The following is a 24,874-nucleotide window of genomic DNA, read 5'->3' as shown; positions in this document are numbered from 1 at the left end:
AGTGCACGCCCCCAGCACAGTGCGCCTGCGCGGAATGCGGAGAAGGCCCCGCCCAGGTTTGGTTTAGGTGATCGCCGGAATACACCAACTTTCCAGGATAGGTTGAGCGGTGGGCAATCCCAGCATTTACCGCGGCGGTGTCTGCGCGAGATCGCACACGGGAAGATCGCGCGATACTTGACCTGCCTTAGTATTTTCCCACTAGGCGTTTGCAAAAGAAAACTTGGCTGTAGTTCACGCCTTTAATCCCGGACCGAGGCAAGCAGTCGATGAGTTTGAGGCGAGCCTGGTCTATAGCCAGGGACATCCTGTCTCGAAAAAGAAAAGGAAAGAAAGAAAGGGGGAGCCCGATGATGAAAAGCCAGGTTCATGTGCCTCAGTTTCCCTTTTTATATAAGTTTTTATTAATATATTTGCACTTTGTATGAGAAATCGGATTCCAGCGCCCCCAGCCATCTGTAACTCCAGCTCCAGAGGATCTGGGGCCTCTGGCCTCTGGGTATGTCTAAACCCACATGCAGACCCACACACATGATTAAAATCCTAAAAACTAGAAGGAAAAAATGGACATATAGGCATATAGACAATCGACAAACAAGTGTGTATGTGGTGGGCTACTCGTGCTGCCTTGAAAGTTAGAATGTAAACCAGGTCTCAACAGCGCAGAGCATGCCCTGCCTCTGCCTCCGCAGTGCTGGGATTGAAAGCTTGTACCATCGCAACTGGCAAGGGCTGTCGTTGGAAATCTAGATGCGGACTGTACCCTCCATTCTGTCCTGATGTGAGTCTGACTGAGGTCTACAGATCATGACCGGTTCTGGTATGGAAACTTAGGCTGATCCTGACTTGGAAAGACAAGTTTTGGCCAAGGGCACCTGATCACTGAACCCACCATATGCCCTGTAGACCAGGGCTGAGGGGCTGTGGTTGCTACAGTTGGCTAAGAGCTGTGGGTGCAAAGTAAGGGGATGTGGGCATGGGGAATGAGAGAGTTTGAGGGGCTGGAGAGATGGCTAAGTGGTTAAGAGCACTGACTGCTCTTCCAGAGGTCCTGAGTTCAATTCCCAGCAACCACATGGTGGCTCACAACCATCTGTAAAGAGATCCGATGCCCTCTTCTGGTGTGTCCAAAGACAGTGACAGTGTATATGTATATATATATATATATATATATATATATATATAGAGAGAGAGAGAGAGAGAGGCATTTGATTCTAGCACCACTCTGGAGGCAAAGTGGGTAGATCTCTGAGTTCTGGGATGGAGCCTGTGTTTCTCTCTCTCTCCCTCTACCCTCTCCCTCTCCCTTGCTCTAGCAGGGGAGCCCCTGACATCCACTTTCAGGAGGAGACATGAGCCTCTCATTGTTGATGGTAATGGACTATCAAAGCCTAAGTATGTATACTTGGGATTTAGGAAAATAGCTGGGTATAAGACAGGAGCTTTCCAGGGGTTGGGGATTTGGCTCAGTGGTAGAGCGCTTGCCTAGCAAGCGCAAGGCCCTGGGTTCAGTCCCCAGCTCCGAAAAAATAAAATTAAATTAAAAAAAAAAAGACAGGAGCTTCCCAGCAGCCATGTGGATAAGTGCCACTGAGAGCCAGCCTCCAGCCTCCAGGTGAGAGAGCATAAATCAGAACCTGCCTGAAGGAGCCTCTTCTCCTACCTCCTCTGTGCCTGGGATCCTGCCTCTTGGTGTGAAGCCTGTCCCTAACCCCTTTCCTGGGTCCCTCTCAGCCTGTACTCCTAACCCATCTTCCTTCTTGTAGCAAGCAAAAAAATTGAACACCCACCCAACAGAGATAAAAGCAGACTTAATACCAAGAAAGACCTCAACTGGTTGGGGATTTGGCTCAGTGGTAGAGCGCTTGCCTAGGAGGCGCAAGGTCCTGGGTTTGGTCCCCAGCCCCCCCCCCCCAAAAAAAAAGAAAGACCTCAACTATTAGAACTGCACATGCCTAGAGACCAGTGTGAGGCCACCAGGCCTGGGCTCCCTGACCTTAGCACAGCTGGTGAAGCATAATCTGGGCTGTAAAACTCAGCATCGGCAGCACCAGCTTCCAAGAAGAAAACAAAGGCCTACTCTGTTGTCAAAGCCCATAGCTCTGAGAAAGTCTCTAAACACACAACCTTGCTTTTTGGCTTCTGTAGTTCTGCCTCTGGGTAACTGTTCTTGATAACTGAAGATGCATAAAAGCTCACCCAGAGAAAGGCTCCAGGCTACACTGGGATCCCAAACATGCAGGCGTAGTCACTGGCTGGATCATAAAGACTTTCTATTGGCTTCTCTGGTGGACACCCCAGAACACCAGGGCAAACACAGGAACATGCACAGGCAAGATAACAGAGTTCCTCCTGGGGCCAGCAACCCTGTTGCGGTAGGCCCCAAGAGAGACAAGGTGGCTGAGGCCGAAGATGGCATTAAAGCAGTAATTATGACTTTGTTCAAGGACCTTAAAGGGGTAGGAATGAATCCTGAAGTCTGGCTGATACAAACAGGTGGATGACGTAACGAAAATAACTGAGGACAGGGAGGTAGAAGCTCAGGGACAGAGAAAATCCAGCCGGTGCAGCGCGTGCTCCTTTGGCCCCAGCACTCAGAAGGCGGGCAGAACTCTGGAAATTCAGGGCCAGCCTGGTCTACAGAGAGAGTTCCAGGACAGCCAGAGTTACACAGAGAGACCCTGTCTTTAAAATAAAGAAACAAGTAAATAAAATCACTAAAGAAAACCACGTCTAAAATAAAGTTAAGGGCTGGAGAGGTGGCTCAGCGGTTAAGAGCACTGACTGCTCTTCCTGAGGTCCTGAGTTCAAATCCCAGCAACCACTTGGTGGCTCACAACCATCTGTAATGAGATCTGATGCCCTCTTCTGGTGTGTCTGAAGACAGCTGCAGTGTGCTCCTGTACATAAAATAAATAAATCTTTAAAAAAAATGAAAATCATTTTTGCTTTTGTGGAATTGGTGTGTGTTTCTTGGAGTTTTCTTTGGTTTTGTTTTACTGGGTTTGGTTTTAAACAGGATTTCTCTGTGTAACCCTGGCTGTCCTGGAACTCTCTGTGTAGCTCAGGTTGGCCCTGAACTCAGAGATCCACATGCCTCTGCCTCCTGAGTGCCAGGATCAAAGGTTTCAGCCACCACACCTTCGTTGTTTATTTATTCATTTGTTGTAAAAAGAGAGAAAGAGCAGGAAGCTGGGAGGAGGTGGCGAAGGGGATGGTCTGGGAAGAACTGAGGAAGAGGGTGTTGGCGGTCTGTCTAAGCTCCACCCCCACAGTTGCCTGGCAACAGCCAGGCATGCTCTGCCCCACAGTTGCTTGGCGACAGCCAGCTTGCCAGACACTATATAAGGGGCTGCTTGCCCCTTCCTCACTCTCTTTGCTCTTCTCTCTTCCCCTCTTCCCTTTTTTTTTCCTTCGGAGCTGAGGACCGAACCTAGCACCTTGAGCTTGCTAGGCAAGCGCTCTACCACTGAGCTAAATCCCCAACCCCCCCCCCTTTCCTTTTAACCCTGTCTCTTCTCCCCCCCATCCCCCCCCCACCCCTTCCCTCCACACACCCATGGCCGGTCTTTTCTTCTTCCCCTTTCTACTCTTCTCTCATTAAACCTCTCCTCGTGGAACCATGTTGGTTTGGTGTGTTCTGTCTGGATGCCAGCCGAGATTTAAGCCTCAACAGAGAGAATATGACAGATATGCATTGTGTGAAAATATTTTTCAATTAGAAAAAATTAAAGTAGACACTTGACCGATTCGAAACAGTGGATACAGAAGTAATCTGAGAGCTCTTAACTGTTTGAGTAAACACTTCTGCGCTGAACCCCAAGACCCTAGATACCGGGGACGCCCCCCAAGTGGTTGACGTATAGTGGAGCCAGCCCAGCCTGCTCTCAGAATAAACCTCTCACCCCAGAGATCAGTGCTGTAAAAGGGTCTACAGGCCCAGAATGCGGTCCGCACGATGTGATCCTCTTCATGGCCTACAGAGCAGGTGGAGAAGTGAGGGGTGGGGTGGGAGCACACCAGGATTGGATTGGCTTACACGGTTCCATGTCTTTGTCAAGCCTAGCAAGCAGGTACTGGATGTGTCCTAGTGAGCCAAGGGAGAACATAGTCCTCACGGGATCCCAAACAGGGTAGAAAGAGTGGGCTAAGGGATTTGAGACCTTACAGGAATAGGAGGTCCAATGCAGGACTCGGCAGCAGCAATTGCTGTATTCCCTTGACAAAGCCCCAGGCTAAAAAGTGCCCTTTCTTTCCCACTGGGACAGGATGCCATCTGGGGCACCTTACAAGCTGGCCTTGTTTCCAGATTAAGACAGCGGGTGAATGAGGCAAAGTCTGCTCCTGCTCCCGGCCGGCTGTGTAGACCAACACAAAGGAACTCTTTCTCTCAGCCTGCAGTGTGAATTAATCTCCGTGTGTCACATGACAGCGGATGGGTTTCACGCCTAATAGGTTTCTCTGCTGATGTAATAGCTCGATAACTCAAACCAAATTAAAAAAAAAAATACAAAAGCAACCGCACACCTTTAATCCCAGCACTAGAGGAGAGGTGGGAGAACCTATCTCTGTGAGTTCGAGGCCAGCCTGGTCTATAGAGCGAGTTTCAGGGCAGCCAGGGCTACACAGAGAAAATGACTTGAGAAACAAAAACACAAACAAAAGAAAGAAGAGGAAGGAAAGGAGGAAGACAGACAGACAGACAGACAATGGTCAAAGCAGTCAACAGACAAAAGCACACAGCACAGCAGTACTGCTCCTCACCGACTGCACGTCCGTCCTATAACAGAACAGAATCGAAGAACTTTAGGTCAATTCGAGAAATAAAAATAAAACTGAAAAGAGAACCTCTGAACGCAGAAAGGAGTAAAGACTTAACGGAATAAGAGACTGTGAAAGAGACTCATTTCCAGTATGAGGTGTGTTGGAGCTCACGGGAGAATCGGGGTGCTCAGAGTGCAGACTGCTTCCTGAGTCCACTCTCGGTTCAGTCTAAGGCTGGAAACTTGCAGATACTCTGAGCCCAGGGGAGGATGCAGAATTGAGGAGGGACCCCTGGGAAGAATGTCTGGAGGGGGTGAGGATGTGGGGCTGGGGGTGTGGGGTGTGGGTGTGGATATGGGGGGGTGGGAGGGTGGGGCTGGGGGGCTGGAGGGGGTGGGAGTGAGTATGGAGGAAGTGGGAGTGGGGGTGGGGCTGGGGGTGGAGGTGTGGGTGAGGGGGTGGGAGTGTGGGGCTGGGGTGGAGGGGGTGGGAGTGTGTGGGGTTCGAGGTGTGGGGCTGGAGTGTGGGCGGGGAGTGGGGGTGGGGGTGGGGCCATTGTTCCCTGGCCACCAGGCATGCCAGCTGCGGCTGCCTGCCTTCTGTCCAGTCTGATGCTGGATCTTGCAGAATGAATCCATCTGGCTTTCACTCTGAAGTCTCTTAGCTTTGTTGTCGAGTGAGGATCCCTCCTGTCACAGATGTATGTATACGTGCATGTGTGCAGTTGCAGAAGCCCCATCCCCTCTCTCTGGTCCCCACACTGGCCAGCTGGCCCTCTGCTGCTGCCTTACCCCCCTTAATGGTAACCCATGTTTCCCCGTGTAACGCTAATGGGAATGTATTGTCCACGAACACGGAGGGAACATGCAGCGTCTGGTACTGTGGAGAGGAGAGGAGAGGCGGTTGCCATAAGGCCAGCCTGGACCCCTTAGCAAAACCCTGTCAAACAGTCAAGGCAGGAGATGTGGCTCCATTGTTGACACCTATGTCAGGTGACTCAGAACCACCCGCAATTCCAGCTTCAGGGGGACCCAAGGCCTCTGGTCTTTGCATGTATCTGACTGAACTCACACGCATAAACACACGAAGACATAATTAATAGACATAAATAAATAAACTCTCAGGAGGCAGCCTGGTCTACATAGCAAGTTCCAGGCCAGCCCAGGCTACATAGTAAGACCCTGTGATGGTTTGTGTTTGCCCCATACTAATAGTGCCCCAGCACTATTAGAAGGTATGGCCCTGTTGGAGTAGGTGTGTCACTGTGAGTGTGGACTTTAAGACCCTCCTCCTAACTACCTGAAGATACCCAGTCTGTGCCTGGCTTCTTTCAGATGAAGATGTAGAACTTTCAGCTCCTCCTGCACTATGCCTGCCTGGATGCTGCCATGCTCTGGCCTCGATGACAATGGACAGAACCTCTGAACCTGTAAGCGGCCCCAATTAAATGTTGTCCTAACAAGAGTTACCTTGGTCCTGGTGTCTGTTCACGCAGTAAAACCCTAATTAACTAAGATAGACCCCGTCTCAATAAAACAAAAACAAGCCTCATAATCAGCAGGAGGGCGGCTGGGGCTCAGTGAATAACGCACTGTAGCAGCACTGTCAGAAGCTCTGGGTCCCAGCTCCACCAGGTACAGGAGGCACAGTTGGGTGTCCTCTCAGAACTGGGGAGCTGAGGCAGGAGGATTGCTTTAACTTTTCATCCCGTCTAGGATACATAACGAGTTCTATACCTACCAGGTAACTACAGCCAAGCTAACTCTGTGGGTTTCTTTGTGGCCACAGTTGTAATTGGCGCCGCCCACCCCGGGGGCGGGCACCTCGGCAGGGGTCAGGGAGGGGCACCCCAGCGCACAGGATGGCTCCTCCCTGGGCTCCAGTCCTGGCTGTGTCTGCAGCAAGCAGTCATCCCATCCCAGACCAACATGCTGCCATTGTTCCTGAACTAGAACACAGGGCCAGAGGAGCCGGGTGTCTCAGCAACCAGGAGGAAGAGGTGTCTGGAGGCGAGGGAGCCACCAACTGCCAAGTTGGGCAAGGTTGCCATGACCTAGGCCTGCAGCCTGAGCTGGACCCAGGCACAATATCAGGGCAGGAAGAAATGGCAGATGTTGGAGGTGGGAAGACAGGGTGTTAGGGTGTGAGAATCCAACACTGGGCAGGCCCAGGGAGGGGAGCAGCTGGGAGGAGAGAGGAGGAGGCCTGGGGAAAGGGCCCTGGGCCAGGTGACAGGGTGAGCGGAATGGGAGCAGCCCAAGGGCTTGGCATGGGTGGCAGGGTGGGGTAATGGCACTGCTCGGCCCAATGAGTGGTAGGGACCGTGGCAAGCAGAGGGAAGACAGGTGTTGTCTGGAGTGTGATCCCAGGGCCCTGAGCAATGACTCAGACTGTGGCCTTGGCACCTGAACTCACCGCCCTGCCAGAAACAACTCAGGGCTTGTGGGAGGGAAGGTAGAGGGTGCTTTGAATGAACGGGTGGGGGCGGTGGGGGGGGGGCTGGAGAGCGGGTTCCTGGGTAGGAGCCTAAGCTGTTGTGGACGGGAACCTGGGCTTGGTTCCTGGCACCCATGTGGTGGTCCACAACCACCTGTAACTTCAGCGCCAGGGATCTGACGCTCACTTCCATGGTGCACGCGTACGTAACACAGACAGAGAAGAGTCAAAGGCTGAACAATTACTGTGGTACCTAGTGATTCCATTGTAGGAACAGCACAAGAAAACACAGGTGCACATACAAGAACAATAAATCTTGGAAAAGCACATACTTTAATCCCAGGAGCTCTGCAGGAGGATTCCTCTGAGTTCAAGCTCAGCTTGGTCTAAAAAAAAGGGGGGGGGGCTGAGGATTTAGCTCAGCGGTACAGCGCTTGTTTAGTGAGCGCAAGGCCCTGGGTTCAGTCCCCAGCTCCGAAAAAAAGAAAAAAGAAAAAAAAAAAAGAAAGAAAAGAAAAGAAAAAAAAGGACCGGACAGATGGTTCAGTGGTTAGAGCACTGGCTGCTCTCTCAGAGGATCCAGGTTCAACTCCCAGCACCCATGTGTACAGTATTCTGCCTGTAACTCCAGTTCCAGGGGATCTGACACCCCCATAAACATACATACAAGCAAAACACCAAATGCACACAAAATGAAAACTTTTGTCTGCTTTGTAGAAGGACTCTTTTCCTCCTTACGGCCTTACGTTGGTGTGCTGGTATGTACTGGGTCTTATTGTAGCTTGTTATGCTGTATTTGGTTTAAGTCCCTGGGAAGCCTGCATTTTTCTAAGGGGAGGTAGATGGAGGCGGGGAGAAGGGAGGGGAAACTGCAGTCATATGTTACAGTTGAGAGGAAAATACAGAAAGAAAAATCACCACCACAGTTAGTTGTTATCTGTGTTACAGAGGTGACAACCTCAGTCAGGGGGCTGCCTGGAATTCCTGGTGCAAACAAGTCTGAGGGTGGAGGGTGTGGCTCTGGTTTTCTTCTAAGCAAGGGCCACTGACTAGCACACAAAGGAACCACTATCTGCAAGCAGAAGCCACCTCCAAGTAACCCACATTGGGTCTCAGTGAGGTCTCCGGAGACACCACTTTGCTCCTCTATTTTCCTTGTCCTGTTTTGATACCAGGTCTTTGTAGCCCAGCATGACCTCCAATGCATGACCTCCTGCCCTCAGCTTTGGAGTGCTGGTGACCGTGCACACACTGTCCCTCCTCTGCTGGGGTTGGAAACCGGGGGTTTTGGCAGTGAGGGTGGTGAGCTCTGTCCACTTAACTTCACAGCCCCCCCTCTTTAAAAAGGATCATGTGACAGGCATGGAGACAGCAAGGCCTTGGACCTTAACTACTTCGTGGGTTCCTCCTTTTCCCACCATGTATCCCCTCGGTTTCACCTCCTATCACTAGGTGGAAGAGAAGAAAGGAGGGGAGAGAGAGAGAGACCTGAATCTAATTTCTTTCTCCGTGTTTCTTCTTAGAGCACAACTGCTAACAAATTACAACCAAGCCAACAGCCATCAACCCCACCTCTTGGGGCCCAGCATGTATGTACCCTCTGAAAAGTTCCCAGAATTCCAAACATCACACACTCTCAGACACTGTCTTTGGCTGGCAAAACCACACCTCTGCTAGAGCACGAGGCAACTCATAGTCAGTTGCTGCAGACGGTATGAAGCAGCCTCACATCCCATGCCTGGGATTAACAAAAACACTTTCTTTCTTTCTCCCTTTCTTTCTTTCTTTCTTTCTTTCTTTCTTTCTCATCTTTATTAACTTGGGTGTTTCTTATCTTATTTACATTTCGATTGTTATTCCCTTTCCCGATTTCCGGGCCAACATCTCCCTAACCCCTCCCCCTCCCCTTCTCTACGGGTGTTCCCCTCCCCATCCTCCCCCATTACCGCCCTCCCCATGAAAACACATTCTTACACCTGTTTTTTTTTGTTTTTTTTTTTTTTAAAGAAACCAAAATTCCAGGATTTTCACTACACCCAGCACTGGAGGAAAGAGGTCAGTCTAGTCTGCATAGTAAGAGTGTCAGAAAGAAGGAAGGAAGGAAGGAAGGAAGGAAGGAAGGAAGGAAGGAAGGAAGGAGGGAAGGAAGGGAGGGAGGAAGCACAATGACTGGAGAGATGGAGCTTTAGAACACTTGTTGCTGCACAGGGCCTAAGTTTAATGCCCAGCAGCCTCATAAATATCAACTTCCAGAGGCTCCGTGTCTCCTTCTGACCTAGACTCCAGGAACACATATAGTTTACAGACTATATGCAGAAAAGACACTCATACACAAACGAACGATAAATGTGAATTGACTACATAAATGTAAAGGAGAGGGCTGGAGAGATGGCTCAGCGGTTAAGCGCACTGACTGCTCTTCCAGAGGTCCTGAGTTCAATTCCCAGCAACCACATGGTGGCTCACAACCATCTGTAACGGGGATCCGATGCCCTCTTCTGGTGTGTCTGAAGATAGCTACAGTGTACTCATACACATAAAATAAATAACATCTTTTAAAAAAATAAATAAATGTAAAGGAGAAGGTGTTTCTCTGGGAGTGTGCGCTTCTAGAACTAACATGTCTTCCTGACCAAGCACAAAGGAATAAAGGTCTCAAAACGCAACGGTGGGGTGTATGAGAGGAGTGGGGATTGAAGGAGAAAGGCAAAAGCAATAGCTAGGCCTAGGAGCTCTTGCATAAACTGATGCCTTAGGCCAAGCAAGGTTATTAAAGAGCACCACATCCTCCATGCAGTGGTGGCACACACCTTCGATCCTGGAGGCAGAGGCAGGAGGATCTCTGTGAGTTTGAGGCCAGCTTGGGCTATATGGAAAAACCCTGTTTCAAAGAAACTTTTGAAATCCAGCATCCAATTTGTAGGTGGGGAATGGTCTAGGACAGCAGAGAGTTAAATCAGACAATGTTGGCAAAGAGAACTTGGGACACCTCAGACGCAGCTTGCCTTAGGACCAGTCAATCATCACAGCCCTTCAGGGGAGAAATCAGACTTCTTGGGAAACAAAACCTTGACTCTTGAGGTTTAAGCCCCAAACCCAGGCTGTACCTTGTCATGTGAGCCCCTAGATAAGGACTCAGAACTATCATTGCCGGGTTGGGGATTTAACTCAGTGGTAGAGCGCTTGCCTAGGCCCTGGGTTCGGTCCCCAGCTCCGGAAAAAAAAAAAAAAAAAAGAACTATCATTGCCTTTGTCCTTCGATTGAGATTTGAGAGCTTGGGCTGGTTTGGCTCCCGACACTTGCACAGTGAGAAATCTCTCCAACACTTACAGATCACCGAAGGGAAATTCCCAAGAGCACCTGACCAGCTCTGCTCAAGGCACAAAGGGTGCAGCCAGCGACAACAACCCTCTCAATCTTCCTGATGCTGCCATCCCTTAATACAGGGCCTTATGTCATGGTGACCCCCCAACCAATTATTTTCATTGCTACTTCATAACTGTAGGTTTGTGAGTTATGACTTAATTCTAAGTATTTAGTGTGCAGATGATCTGATAAGGAAGGACCTCTGTAAAAGGGTCCCCAAAGGGGTCTTGACCCAAGGTTGTCTTAGCTTCTATGGCTTCACGGCCCCAACTTTGATCAGTTAAACATGTTTGATAGAGGCAGAAACAATCCAAGGCTGTTTGGACGAAGGGGGAGATTTCCGGTTTAAATAGAATCTCAGTCCTTTGGACACAGCCTAGGGGCCTGTTGCTTGACAGAATCCAGCCCTTCCTGAGAGTGGAATTGAGGAAAGACCGGACTGACTGGCTGCAGGAGTCCATGGGCTGACTTTGAACTCCAGGGCTTCGATATCCGGCAAGGGCCAGCTGTGAGCCTGGACTGGGGCTCCGTTTGTTATGGGAAGGAAGCCTAACTGGCCAATCTTAGTAATGAATCAGAGTACTCTGTTCTAGAGTTCTCTTCCTACTGTCCAGGTCAAGGCTGCAAGCCTCTGAGAGCACTCCCTTGGCTAAATTCCACTTTGCATAACTTAATCTTTCCTAAATCCTTTCAGCAGGTCATCCATGACGTCAATTTCTTATTCCCAGTGTCCCCAGTTGGTGGCTGTGCCTCTGTATTTCGAGTGCTTAGGAAGCAAGAAGAGGGAAGCTCCAAGGAGCTGAGGCTGGCCTGGGGGAATGGAAACAAAGGTCTCAGAAAACAAAGGAAATTAGAGTCAAAGGCTGGGACTCAAGGGCTCACTTGGTATTTGCAAAACCCAGGGTCCACACCCAGCACCCCAAAAACAGGCCGAACAAACCAACAAACCTGTCATCCTAACATTCAGGAGGTAAGGTGGAAGATCAGGAGTTCAAGGTCATCCTTGGCTACAAAGTGAGTTCCAGGCCAGCCTGGGCTATATGAGACACCCACCCCACCCTCTCACCCCCACCCCAACCCGGTCTCCACAATAAGAAAGGTAAAAGCCAGGCTCTGTCTTGGTCCTTCCTGGAGTTGTGGCTTCTCGGAAGGCACTAAGTGGCTCAGGTTTTCATTTCCCAACTGGTTAAATTAGGGTAAAGTTGGGGTTCCTTGGGAGAGGCAGGCACCCCACATGCAAATCCCTCCCAGATCCTCCAGTGCGGCCACCTTCAGCCCCAGCCCTGGGCCTCTTTCTCAGTCCAGCGTTTATCGAGGTTAACAGTAGCCCAGAAGCAGGGGCCTTTCAGACGCCCTGTGAGGGTGTGGCTGTAAGCCTTTGGGCACTGGTATTTACAACTTCACACTAGTCCCTCAGAGGCCATGTCACCCCAGTCTAGGGACTGGGAGGAAACAGCGACTTCCTGAGGTGGGAGGGGCCCTCGGAGCTACTGTGAACCTACAGAACAGGGTTGTTCAAGAATGGATCTTGAGGACCCAGATCTCTGGTCATCTTAACCTTCTGGGGGTTTGTCCAAGGTGCGTTTAGGACTGGAGTAGAAGGAAGGTGCTCCTGAGCTCCCCTAGACCTAGATCCTCTCCTGGGGAGGGCTCCTGATCTGTCTCAGCAGCAGATGGTCTCCTCCAGGGGTCAGAAAAATAGGGAGGATTTAAGGGATTAGAGTCCAGGGGAGGGCGTGTTGGACAGGCAACTGGGCTGAGGAATTTCTGAGTCACTCCTGTGACACAGAGAGGGCAAAGGGCCCACAGTGCTGGGCTGAGAGCAGTGGGGCCTAGACAAGGTCACAAGGAAAGTTGCAGGGAGGAACCTCGGGCCTTTAGTTTCTCACACAGTCTTCAAGACCTGTAGCTTCTTACATATGGACAGGGACCTCTGCGGTCCCAGGAACTGTTGTGTTTCTGATCCAGGGTTCACTGTGTAGCCCTGGCCCACCTGGAAATTGCTAACTAGGCCAGGCTGCCCTCTCAGCCTCCAAGGGCTGGGGCTCAGGGTATGGCTGGCTAGCAGGCCCATCTGTCTTGGTTTTGAGGCAGGCTCCCTCACTGAGCACAAGCATTTGGCGGACCTAACTGAGCCCCTGGGATCCTCCAGTCTTCGGAATCCCAGGTTCTGGAATGACAAGAGCATCCTTGTGCGCAGTTGGTGTGGGTGCTGTGATCTGGAGTCCTGTGTGTTTGCTTGGCAGTGGCTTTCTCCGCCAAGCCCTCCTACCACCCCTCAGATCATCTCCTTCACATCAGTACCTACAGCGGACAGGACCAGGCCTGGTGTCATCGACCTATATCATCCTAGTACCCAGGAACCTAAGGCAGGAGGATTGCTGTGAGTTCTAGCTACATCTGGGGTTCAGTGGGGAATCAGTGGGTTGAGAACCCTCCCTGGCACGCTTCAGGTTCTGGCTTCCATCTCTGCACTGCATGGCTGGACACTTTTGCCATTCCAACTCTTAGGTGAAGGCAGGAGGATCAAGAGTTTTAGGTTGTGCTGGCTACACAATAGTTTAGGCTAGCCTGAGCTACATGAAGACAACCTCTGAAAAAAAAAATAGAAATGGAAGGGAATGAAGGGACTAGCCGACTTCCGCGATCCCAGCACCAGAAAGCTGAGGCTGGAGGCCCAGAGGTTCAAGGTCATCCTCTGCTACATAAACCGTTTAAGGCTAGCCTGGGCTACATGAGATTCTGTTTCCAGAAGAAAAAAAGAGACTCCTGTATTCAAGGGGATGTTTAGGGAGATGATTTTGCCATGCTTTCTATTCCCAGGGATTTCCCCAAAGCGCCCTGGCACCCTGCTCCGCTGCGGGCAACCTCGCGGATAACTGTCTGCAGCCCTCCAACGCGTAGCCCGCGTGGACGCTACTCCCGTTTCTCCGTCTTTCCCATCACTGAGCATGCGCAGTTGCTGACAACAACAAACTCCAAGCCCCGCCCCGCCCAAGCCGCCCCTTCATTCAGGCTTCCCATTGGCTGCAGGGGTCTCGCGTCTTCGGCGCAGGCGCACCCGGCCAATAAGAGACGTCAGTGGGCGTGGCCGAGGGCGGGCAAGCCAGACTCGGCCTCGCGCGTCCATTGGTCGGCTGCGTGAGGGGAGGAGCCGCTGGCTCCGGCCGCCGAGATGAGCTGGGGCCGTCTGAGCCGCTTATTGAAGCCAGCGCTGCTGTGCGGGGCTCTGGCTGTGCCTGGCCTGGCTGGCACCATGGTGGGTTACTGGGACCTAGGGGATCGCGGGAGGGGGCAGGGTTGGAGTCGGGTCACTGTGTCCAGGGTGGAGGTCGGGGGGTCGTGGGATCGGTTAGCTAGAGTAGGGGGCACCCAGGTGGGAAAGCGGAGTCTGATAGGCATCCCCGGGGCTGAACAAGGCCAGGCCTCGGCCGGGGAGGTTCCTGGGGGGTGGGAACCGGTGTCGGGGTCACTGTAGCGGGCTCTGACCTGGTCACGCGCCCCGCCTGGCTTGGTGCGTCACAGTCGGCGGCTCCTTGGCTACCGGCTCTTTGTCCCCGCGCTGTGCTTGGGACGCACAGACGGGCGGGCATGGGCCGCGCGGCCGCCCGCAAGCGGGGACGCTGCAGACAGCGCGGCCGGTCCCCGGGAGGCCGGCGACGGCGTGAACCTGGACGCCAAAGTCCTAGGAAGCGCCCAGGCCCTCGGAGGAGGAGAGCTCGCGCGCGCCGCCGCAGGAGGGCGCGCCCTCGCCGGATGGAGCCCATTCCCGAGCCTTTCAACCCGCGGCCTCTGCTGCAGGACCTTCCCCAGACCAGCAACAGCCACGAGTTCCTGGGCTTGGTGTGCGGCCAGGGATACCCCTGCCGTCCTCTTCCCTGGTAGCATATTAAGGGATGTCCAGAGATGTTTCTGGAGGACCTGAAAGGGGCGTACTTAATGGAAGAAGGAGGAGCCTCGTGACTCTCCACTCAGTGCCCCAGGACTTTTCCTTGGGTCGGATATTCCTCCCCTGGGGAACCTGGGGTAGGACACTCAGTTTCCCTGTTTTTTACAGTGTGCATCCCGCGATGATTGGCGCTGTGCGCGCTCCATGCACGAATTCGCAGCCAAGGACATCGATGGGCACATGGTTTGCCTGGATAAGTACAGGTGGATGTCTGATCATATGGGAGGTACATGGCTGGTCTGAAAACGGGGCCTCTCCTGACTGTGGCCTCATTCCCACCCTTTCCCTCCGTAGGGGTTGCGTGTGCATCGTCACCAACGTGGCCTCGCAATGAGGCAAAACCGACGTAAACTACACTCAGCTAGTCGATCTGCATGCCCGATACGCCGAGTGTGGTTTACGAATCCTGGCCTTCCCTTGCAACCAGTTCGGGAGGCAGGTCCGTGGCTGTTCCCGGGTGCTGTGTCAGTGTGTGTGTGTGTGTGTGTATGTGTGTGTGTGTGTGTGTGTGTGTGTGTGTGTGTGTGTCTGTCTGTCTGTCTGTCTGTCTGTGCGTACAGTGTAGTGCACCTTCCAAGTAAATCTGTTGCTGCCCGCAGGAGCCAGGAAGTAATCAAGAAATCAAGGAGTTTGCAGCCGGCTACAATGTCAGGTTTGACATGTACAGCAAGATCTGTGTAAATGGGGACGATGCCCACCCACTGTGGAAATGGATGAAAGTCCAGCCCAAGGGCAGGGGCATGCTGGGAAAGTAAGTGGCCCTGGGGGAAGGAGGGAGGCAGATGGCTCTGGACCAGGGTAGGGAGGGAGTGCCAATTTTTTAGTATGTTTTGAGGGGGTTGACTCATTGTGTAGCTCTAGATGGCCCAGAACTCACAGAGATCTGCCTGCCCTACTAAAGTGCCGGGATTAAAGGAGTACACCACCTGGCCAAGCCGCCTCAAAGATGGGTGTTTTGCCCGAGTGTATTTATGTGTAGCACATAGGTATGGTGCCTGCAGAGGCCAGAAGAGGGCATGGACTCTCCTGAAGCTGGGCTTGGTGGGTTGCAAGTGGGGACTGGGGGCTGCACTTGAGTGCTCACAATCGTTGGCCTGTCTGTCCACCCCGCCGCTGCTCTGGATTGTTTTGTGTGTGGGTTTTATCTGCACGCAAGTCTGTAGCCCATCCGCGCCTGATGCCCCCAAGGGCCTGGAAGTGGAGTTAATAGACTTTTGTGAGCCAGCGTGTGATGTGGGCACTGGTAGTGCCACCCCATTCTCCAGAAGAACACTTCGTTCCTCTAACCACTGAGTGAGCCTCCGCCGTTTGAGGCAGGGTCTCACCATATATCCCTGGCTGGCCTGGAACTGACTATGTCGACCAGGTTGGCTTAGAACTCCACTTACCAGTGTTTTCTAAATGCTGGGATTAAAGATGTGCCCTGGCAGGCACCACTTCTAAACCCATTTTCCCTCCCCTCTCTCTGTCTCTCACAGTGCCATCAAATGGAACTTTACCAAGGTAAGTGCCATACAGTGTGGGCGGTGTGGCCCCGCTCCCTCCCACCCCTGCCATGCCCTGTCAACATGTTCCTCTGTCCTCCAGTTTCTCATTGATAAGAACGGCTGCGTGGTGAAGCGCTATGGTCCCATGGAGGAGCCCCAGGTGAGCATCTTTGCCAAGCAGCCGGAGCAAGGGCTGTGTGTGGTTGCTGAGGGGCAAGTCTGAACGAGTTGTCTCCCTACAGGTGATAGAGAAGGACCTGCCGTGCTATCTCTAGCCCTACAAGTGTGTGCCCCTGCACCGAGCCCCCCTGCCCTGTGACCCCTGGAGCCTTCCACCCCGGCACTCATGACGGTCTGCCTGAAAACCAGCCCGCTGGTGGGGCAGTCCCGAGGACCTGGCGTGCATCCCCGCCGGAGGAAGGTCCAGAGGCCTGTGGCCCCGGGCTCGAGCTTCACCTTGGCTGCCTTGTGGGAATAAAATGTAGAAATGTGCTGCATGTGTGTCCTCAGTGGGGAACAGACGTGGGCTCAGAAGGCAGTGTCCGTCCTCCAACTGCAGGTGTGGGGCTGGCTCAGCTGCTCACAGGTCCCTGCTCATCCTAAGCTCTGCCCAGGCCAGCAGGAAGGACCAGGATGTGGGCCGCTTAGGAGGGCAGTAACCTGCTAGGAGGCCTGAGGTCTGGGACACTTGAGTCAGGGTCGCCGCAGGGCCGTGTGTCTGTGTGTGTTTAAGTGTGTGTAAGTTGTCCCATGTTCTCTGGGGACTGTGGGATGCCTGCCTATGGTGGGTTGAGCTAGTGTCATTGGGTCTGAGAGTGTCTCTGCTCCTGTCCTGTGCTACTGGCCTTTTCACTCCCTGTGGAACTGTGAGCCTTGAGCTTAAGTAACCGTATGTCATAGAGGCTGCCTGCCTCTGGTCTTCCCTGTCATCCCTTCTGCGGACTTGCCCCTCCCCAACCTCTGTGCAAGGCCTGAGACCAGGATCCTCAGCCCAGCCAGGACTGCAGCTGCCACTGTCTGGGATGAATCCCGTCTCCCCAGCTGGTTCCTACCAGCCAACCCGGGACAGGTGGGTGGCAGCCACAGCTGGGACCCTTCGGTTCCCCCTTCTGTTGACCTTTAGGCCACAGCACACGGGAAGTAGGCAAAGGCATGTATATTTTAGAAAAGGTCTTTACATATGTACACAGTTCGTTATAAATACATAGAAACCAGGGCCTGCCGGCTGCCCACAGATTCCGGGGCTGGGGAGGGGCAGGTGACAATAATTTAGGGGGCAGGGGATTGCATATATTAACGGGGTCTACCCCGTGGAGCCCCCATAGCCAGCGGGGCCCGAGCACCGATTTCCTGAGTTACCAGCTCTCTGGGACAACCAAGCCCCACGGCTTCTAGGCTGGGCATGGCTGTAGCAGGGGAGGCACAGGGGCCCCACGCCCCACTGGTTGGGAAGGCACCGTGGCCAGTCACCCTCAGTAGTCATGGGAACCCCTGCTAGCAGAGGAGCCCATAGGCCTTACTGCCCAGTGCAGTGTAATCCAGAGGCTGATGTAGCAGCCTAAGAGTTTGGGAAGGGTGGACTGAAGTGGATAACGCTCTGCCGCTCTGTGCCACCGCCTCCGCCGCCGCCCACGCCCACCAGAGGCGCAGGGGTCTCAGTGGGCCCCGCGCGCAAAGAGCGGAGCATGTCCTCCAGCACTTCCCTGAAATTGATGTCGCAGCCCTGGTGTGCCAGCTCCACAGGGTTGGTAGCGTTGTCCCTGGTACCCAGCATCAGAGAGCTGGGGTCTGGGGGTGGCAACGAAGGGAAGGCGAAGCGTGGAGGCGCTGGGAAAGGCTCGGCCGGGGGACTGTAGGTCAAGTCCAGCACCTCACCAGGACCGCATGGAAGTGTAATCGCACGAGGAGTAGGCGGGCGCGCAGCCAACCCATGAGCGCTGCGGCGCTTCACTTCTGCATCCATGAGCTGCAGTTCCTGCAGTACGCGGTGAACGCAGCCCTCCGGGATCTTGATGCCTGTGGTGGTGTGGACACGCAGTCAGGTCCTCCTGGGGACCATGCTTGGGAACCCTTTCTCCAGGAACCCCACGCCCGCTGCCCCACTCACCCACTTGCTTCTTTTTGTCCTTGGTCTTGAGGCGCACGATCTGTAGGTAGCTGCTACTGCTGACGTCCGCCATGACAGCAGCGATGCGGCCCCACACGCGCAGCAGCGCCCCGCACAGCATGTAGTGGTGGCGGAGGCGCAGGCCCTGGGCACAGCACTTGCCCTCCTGTGCCAGTCGGCAGCGCTGGTTCCTGTACCAGGGACCGCTGGTCAGCTCATAGTCTGCACTTTCCCATACCACGAGGCCCTGGGATACTGGCCGCCCAGCTCCGCCCTCCTTGTGACTTCGTGCCCGGCCTCACCAGGTAGTGTGGCTGCAGTGCTCCAGCGACAGCGCATAGCTGCTCTCCCAGGGTTCCCGCGCCTCTTCCGGGGTGACCTGGGGACGCAAATCTACACATTAGTAGGGGAAGAGGCTCAGTTCCCCATGCATTCCCAGCCGCCATGAGAGGGTAGGCTCTTCCCTACCCGGTGGAACTTCCGGCACAGGTTGTCCAGGGTCTCCAGCTGGCTCTGCCGGCCAATGTTTGGCTTGTACACGGTGAAATAATCGCCTCGATTCTGTTCTGCCAGAAGGCAGCTCGTTTTGCTGCCTCGTACCTAAGGGCCAGAGTGGTGAGGTCGACTGCCACCGGGATTTCTGGGTAGGTGGCTGGCAGGGCACCTGCTGTCTGGGGTGGGACTACTCACTCACCTTGTAGGAGAGGTAGAAGCCGTCATAGGGGCCTTTTAGCTCCAGCGACCTAGTGAATGCCTCTTCCCACTTCATACCGCGGTCCACGCTAATCTGTGGTAAGTGGGGGTATTAGCAGGTTTGGGGCGGAGCTCGGGCTGGTGCCGGGCGGCTCCCTGCTCACCTTGTAGAAGACCACCTGCCCGTCCTGTGGGTGCCCGGGTGCCAGGAACACCTGCTGGCTCTCTTCATGTATTTCATTGATGCCGGGGGCCAGGTCTGAGGAGAGGGTAGGAGGTCAGGGCCACCCCGAGGGGGCTTCTTCTCTGATGTACCCCATAAGAGGTGACTAACCCATCACTGAGCAGAAGACCCAAAAGCCCGGAGGTCAGATGTCCTGCGGGTGGGTGTCAGGTAACCCTGTGGCCTGGGGCCCCCGGTGTCCTGCTGTGCATGGTTACCAGAGGGATTGCGGGCTTTTGATTTATTTATTTTTTGTATGAGAGTTCTATCTGCATGCACATTATGCAGAAGGAAGTGTCAGGTCCGCTGGGGCTGGAGTGAGTTGAGGCACAGGGTGAAACCTGACTATGTCTGGACGAGGGGCAGGGAGCCTTGCTATTTTGTTTGCCTTGAGACAAGATCTCAGGTAGCTCAGGCTAGCTTTTAATCCAACATGTAGTGGAGGAGCCTGAACTTCTGCTCTTTCTGCCTCTGAGAGCTGGGTTGGCAGGCAAGTGCCACCACACTCACAAATGACCATCTGTTTCAGGGCCTAAAGCCTTAGCCTGGGGTGGCAACAGCCTGTGCGTGAGTACAGCCTGCAGGCCGCGTACAGCCGAGGCTGCCTCTCAGTGCATCCTGACAGAGACAACATTCCCAAAGCACTGTTCTCTGTAACTGCACAGCGTGAGTCTTGAGCAAGAGCCTCCCCAGGCGACCACTGTTAGAACATCAACCAGCCCTCATCTGTAGCCACTCAGTGATGGACTTCACATAACGGACACAGTGGGCCTCAGATGTCACCAGGGCTCCAGTGGGCCCTGGGCACAAGGTGTAGAGCCCAGCCCTGCCCTTGAGGCCTACCCAGAATGCCCATGTCGTATCTGCCCTCCTTCTTGTCGATCTCGATGAGGTGGTCAAACGTGTCGGAGAAATACTGGAACAGCGCGTTCTGCTTGTGCACCTCCAGCCCAAGGATGCGGTTCAGAAACTTGGTGATGGAGCAGTCTGTGGGCGGAGCTGCGTCTCAGGCTGCTGGCGCCACCCTCTCCCCTGCCCCTGGATCACCATCTTCCAGTGATTCCGGGACTCACCCTTCTCCACATCCAAGCAGCCAGAGCGTGACTCCCGGCTACCGATGCCCACAGACAGCAGGCCCTGCTTCATGTCTGTGAAGGAAAACCAACCGATGACCCTGGGGTCCCAGGGCACCATGCCTCGCCTCTCCCTAGAAATCCACCTACACCCATCCCCAAAGTCTGACAGGACCAGCCCTGCTGTAGTCCCACACCTCCCAGACACATTCATGAGCCCTGGCTCACCCCGAAAAAAGGCAGCATCCCCTCCTGGATAGCCCTGGGGCAGGGGCACCCTGTTGTTTGTCTGGCCCATGATTGTGGCAAGGACACGGCTGAGCGCACGGGCGCCATACTGTGGGGCAGATGAGAGAATGAGGCCCAGGTAGAGGGTGGCCTTCCCTCACATGGCAGCCTCCCCACTCCCCTTGACTTACCTTGTTCTCGAAGTTATACTTGCTCAGGTCCCGGGACTCAGTGGCCCGTCGATCTCCATGGGTCAGAGCACCCTGTCAGGGTAGCAAAGGACAATTTGTGAGTCAGACCCCAGCATACCTGACCCAGCCCCTGCCTCAGGCTGGCCTGCTCACCAGACTCTCCAGCCGCTTGGCCACAATGGAGGCGAACCTGCGCTCCCCTGCCAGCTCGGAGATAAGGAAGACATACTCGGGCGCTGAGACCTGGTTGGATCTGTGGGTGCGGCCTGAGGGCAGAAAGGCTCTAAGAGACTGAGATAGGGGGTTACAGGGAAGGGATAATTGGACTAGGGCTGGGGGCCTCACCAAACTGTTGGATGGCTCGGTCTGCGCTCCAAGGCAGCTCCAAGGTCATGTGTACCCGGCGTCTCTGGTTCTGGACTCGCCGGTCGGCTTGGAGGGAGACACCAGAGCTGGAGGCCTCAGAGATAATAGCCACGAGCTGGAGGTTGGGGGTGAGAGGGGTCAGGGTGCTTGGGGGTTGCCCTCTTCACTGCCCAACTCTGGGTACCCAGGGAGAAAGGTGTACACCTCCAGGAGTGCAGCCACACCCCCTCCCCACCTTGCACTCATACACTCCATGCACTGGGAACAGCCCCCACCCCTAGCTGTCCCTAGCTGTCCACGCTGGCCCCACCTTCTCGCCGCTCATGAAACGCTGCTTCTCCCTGAGGTTCACATGGTCGATGGACAGGCCCTGCTCTGCTCTGGACTCAAAGACCACTGACCCGTCGGGCCTCGATACCACTCGGCCTTTCCTGCCAGTCATCTGTGGTTGGGGATGGAGGAAGAAAGGAGGTTCCCCATAGGGTCAGTGTGGTGGCCAGGGGCCCAGTGCACTGTGTCCTTGTCCGAGGTACAAGGTGGCTCGGCTGGGACCCTTGGTTTGCAGTGTGGCTTCAGTAGCTGAGAGAATTCCTGCCCCCTCAGGTCCATGTATGTGTGTGACACGCACATACTGGTGCCCTCAAGTCTACTTGGAAGAGTAGGAAGTGTGCTTAGCTGGTGAGCCCTCTCTCCAGCCCTTTCCCTTTTTTGAGACGGGATCTCATGTAGAAGAGGCTGGCCAATGTGGGTTGGGGTGGAACACACGCACATGACCCTCTGCAGCCAGGTTCTGCCCCTGTCCCCAGGGGTTGACATAGGGCCCTCAGAGCAGTCTATGGGCTGCCAGGCTCACCTCAGCCACACACTCCGGGCCCCCAAGCTGGTGGATGAGCTGGTCCAATGTGTTCACAGGCAGCTCCCGGCCCAGTGCTCGCACCTTTGCCAGCAGGCCCTGTTTCAGCCGTTCCACCCGCTCCAGGACACCAGGGCCCTGTAGGTCTCTCTGAAGTGGGTACAGGGGACCTGGGGGTGGGCAGAGGGTCAGTGAGGTGGCCTTGCAGGAGCAGCGTAAGGAGCCTCCCAGCAGGGGAATGGAGGCCCATGGGTATAGCAGTCACTCAGCTGTGTGTGATAGCTCAGCCCTGAGCAGGGCTGTGAGCCTCAGCCTCCCCATCTGTAACAGGGTATGTGGTAGAAAGGTCCTCATGTGGTAATGTCTGCTGCTGACTAAGTCTGGTTGGATGATGGACACTCACCTCGGTCATCTGTGGGGAGCGTGGGGGCGTCTACGATGACCACATCATCATCTACCAGGGACTCTGGGGATGAATTGAAGTCGCTATCCAGGCCAGCATCTGACTCTGTGCTGCTGCCATCACTAATACGGATAACTCCTGCTGCCTCCAGTGTCAGTCTGGAAGCCTTGGGACCACGACCCCGAGGCCGCCCTGCAGGAAGGAGCCATGGGTCAGCTTTCTGAAGTGGAGGCTGCAGAAGTGGGTGAAGCTGGGGTGGCAGGGTAGAGAGAGCAAGAGGGGCTGAAGCTAGGAGCTGGCTTGACTCTGGTATGGCACCGGTCTAAGGCTGGCTGGCTTCCTCTGTTGCATGTGTCTTGAATCCCTTCCACGAAGCCCTTCAGCCCCTCTCTGGCAGGGAGAGGCAACGTGGGGTACCATGTCCCCATCTCCAGCCATGATGGCTTCATGTTTGGACCTAGTGGTAGGTGAGAGGCTCAGAAGACATCAGAGCCTCCTCCAAGGACAAGTCCCGCCACTTCATGTGACAGTGCTGTCTTGTCAGACAGAATGATGTGTGGAGGGTGTGGGGCCTGTGAGTGTCTTGGGGCATCTGGAGAGGAGGAGGCTGCACTGCCCTTCACCACCAGTGTGCCTGCGGGTGAGGAACCTGGCTTCTCTGAGCCTGGCTCGGGAGGTCTGTGAACCGGAAGGAAGGTAGGAGACCCTGGCGCTGACCCGAGTGCTCCAGGCACTGGCGGTCCTTGTGGTCAGCATGTGCACAGCTGAGCAGTGCAGAGGCCTGCCTGCCTGCCTGCCTGCCAACCAGTGGGGGCTGGAGCTGGGGTTCCCAGGGCCTTGGCTAGTGGGGCTGGATGGACAGGCTGGGTAGCCTGAGGTTAGAGTCGGCCACGGTTTTGCCCAGATCTTTGCTTCTCTGAGCAGCCTGCAGGGAAATGGTCAGCTCTACACACATGCACTGCCTGGGGTACTTGTGGAAACTCCCAGCTGGGACACTAGAGTGCAGGACACTAGAGTGGCAGGTCCGCAGGGAGGGCAGGGTAGAGAGTAGAGAGGGAAGCAGAGGAGGAGATGGGCGGGCATTTACGTTTCCTCTTTCCTCCTCCCCGGTCACGCCTCCTCCTGGTGGAAGGGAAGTGCTTCTGGATCAGGGACAGGAAGACGCCTCTGCAAGGGAGAGAGGGCTCAGCACATGGGCCAGCCATGGCCTTGCAGTTTCAAGGAGATGAGCAGCAGGACACAGTGGCTCCCAGGTTGGGGTCCCTGGGTAGGATCAGCAGGAAGGAGCCTCGCTGGGGTAAACTGAGGTGACTCCTGAGAGGGATCTGTAGGTCTGTGGATGCCAGGCCTGAGAAGCCCATGGAACTGTGGTGAAATAGCACCACTGTGTGGGGGGCAGATGTCCAGAAGTCTGCTTTTGAGGTCCCAGGATCAAAAACCCATGTGCCTCCAGACCCACAAGATTCCTGTCTGGTCCTGCGCCCTGGTGGCCTTTCCCCAGCTGCTGAGGGGCACTGGACAGCAACAGGCACAGCAGGGTGAGGACCAGCTGGCCAGCCAGCCAGTAAGTCCATCACTTACTCTGCTGCAGAGACGAAGCAGTCCAGGCGGCCCTCATTCTCGTCTAGCACCTCTCGGGTCCGCGCCTCCCCTGTGGACTGCAGCCCGATGACCACGCACTACAGGGATGGGGAGATGGGGTGTCTGGGCTCCATCAGTCTCTAAAATGACTGCCCCTCCCCAGACTGGTGTCTAGACTCACCTTGTCCCTGCTCAGCTCCTGCTGTGCCAGCTCCACCAGCCGGTGCACCTTGGCCGCAATGCACAGGTATTTAAAGAAGCGCTGGTGTGCGGACCAGAACTGACCCCACAGGGACTTCCGAGACTCCAGACCGATCCAGTCAGCCGCCTGCTGGAACACACTCAGGGCCTCGGCCCACTGCAAAAGCAAGGCCCGTGCTGAGGATGGCGGGCAGTCTCTGGCAGGGACTAGGGCAGCATGTGGGGGAGCACCAGTGAAGACGGGAGCACAGTTGAGGACGGACAGGGTGAGTGTGAGCAAGAACATGCTCCATCCACACCCACGGCTGTCAAAGAACTGCTCATAGGGGAAAAAGTACGGGCTGGGCAAGGGCCATCACTGTTATTTGATTAAGAATCTCAGGTAGCCCAGGCTGGCCTTGAATTCCTGATCCCCTTGCTTTAGACTTCCAGGCTCCAGGACACGCGACAACAGATGTGCACTCTATGTCTAACTTACTGGGGGAGAGGGCTGGCTTTGAGCTGGATATAAAGTCTATGATAACCTTCAATTTCTTTTTATTTTTAAAGATTTATTTTATTCTTTTTTTTTTTTTTTCCGGGGCTGGGGACCGAACCCAGGACTTTGCGCTTCCTAGTCAAGCGCTCTACCACTGAGCCAAACCCCCAACCCCAGATTTATTTTATTTATGAGTACACTGTAGCTGTCTTCAGACACACCAGAAGAGGGCATCAAATCCCATTACAGATGGTTGTGAGCCACTATGTGGTTGCTGGGATTTGAACTCAGGACTCCTAGAATAGTCAGTGGTCTTAACCACTGAGCCATCTCTCTAGCCGGATAACCTTCAATTTCTGATCATCCTGCCTCTACCTCCCAAGTGCTGGAATGACAGGCACGAGTCCCCACCCCTAGTTTCAGAGTCTCTACAGGGCAGCTGAACTCAAGGCCTCGTGGGCACCATGAGTCAGT

General features: G+C 54.5%; 2 protein-coding genes across 8 annotated transcripts in view; one reads left to right on the top strand and one right to left on the bottom strand.

The window, feature by feature from the left end:
- The first annotated feature begins 13,676 nt into the window (after window positions 1-13,676).
- Window positions 13,677-16,495, top strand: Gpx4 (glutathione peroxidase 4). Of its 3 annotated transcripts, none has more exon segments than NM_017165.4 (7): window positions 13,677-13,826; window positions 14,625-14,719; window positions 14,811-14,955; window positions 15,116-15,267; window positions 15,995-16,019; window positions 16,104-16,163; window positions 16,246-16,495. In NM_017165.4, coding segments are annotated over 7 exon segments (594 nt in total). In that variant the 5' UTR covers window positions 13,677-13,742; the 3' UTR covers window positions 16,279-16,495.
- Window positions 16,496-17,144: 649 nt separating this feature from the next.
- Sbno2 (strawberry notch homolog 2) overlaps window positions 17,145-24,874 on the bottom strand; it is a 43,814-nt gene continuing 36,084 nt past the window's right edge. For 4 of the 5 annotated variants that reach the window (XM_087556993.1, NM_001439573.1, XM_087556992.1 and 1 more), the window contains 18 exon segments: window positions 23,903-24,079; window positions 23,722-23,819; window positions 23,228-23,307; window positions 22,141-22,332; window positions 21,738-21,907; window positions 21,195-21,326; window positions 20,864-20,999; window positions 20,672-20,784; window positions 20,519-20,590; window positions 20,328-20,436; window positions 20,100-20,174; window positions 19,870-20,013; window positions 18,968-19,062; window positions 18,805-18,897; window positions 18,579-18,710; window positions 18,413-18,489; window positions 18,111-18,301; window positions 17,145-18,019 (listed from right to left, as the gene is read on the bottom strand). In XM_087556993.1, coding sequence (XP_087413119.1) covers window positions 17,562-18,019; window positions 18,111-18,301; window positions 18,413-18,489; window positions 18,579-18,710; window positions 18,805-18,897; window positions 18,968-19,062; window positions 19,870-20,013; window positions 20,100-20,174; window positions 20,328-20,436; window positions 20,519-20,590; window positions 20,672-20,784; window positions 20,864-20,999; window positions 21,195-21,326; window positions 21,738-21,907; window positions 22,141-22,332; window positions 23,228-23,307; window positions 23,722-23,819; window positions 23,903-24,079 — 2,544 coding nt within the window. In that variant the 3' untranslated portion in view covers window positions 17,145-17,561. 5 annotated transcript variants of the gene reach the window in all.

Source organism: Rattus norvegicus, chromosome 7 (assembly GCF_021556685.1).
Source record: "Rattus norvegicus strain SHRSP/BbbUtx chromosome 7, alternate assembly SHRSP_T2T, whole genome shotgun sequence".
Lineage (NCBI taxonomy): Eukaryota > Metazoa > Chordata > Mammalia > Rodentia > Muridae > Rattus > Rattus norvegicus.
The sequence above is the reverse complement of the archived record's forward strand: the minus strand, read 5'-3'. Positions and strand labels throughout refer to the sequence as shown.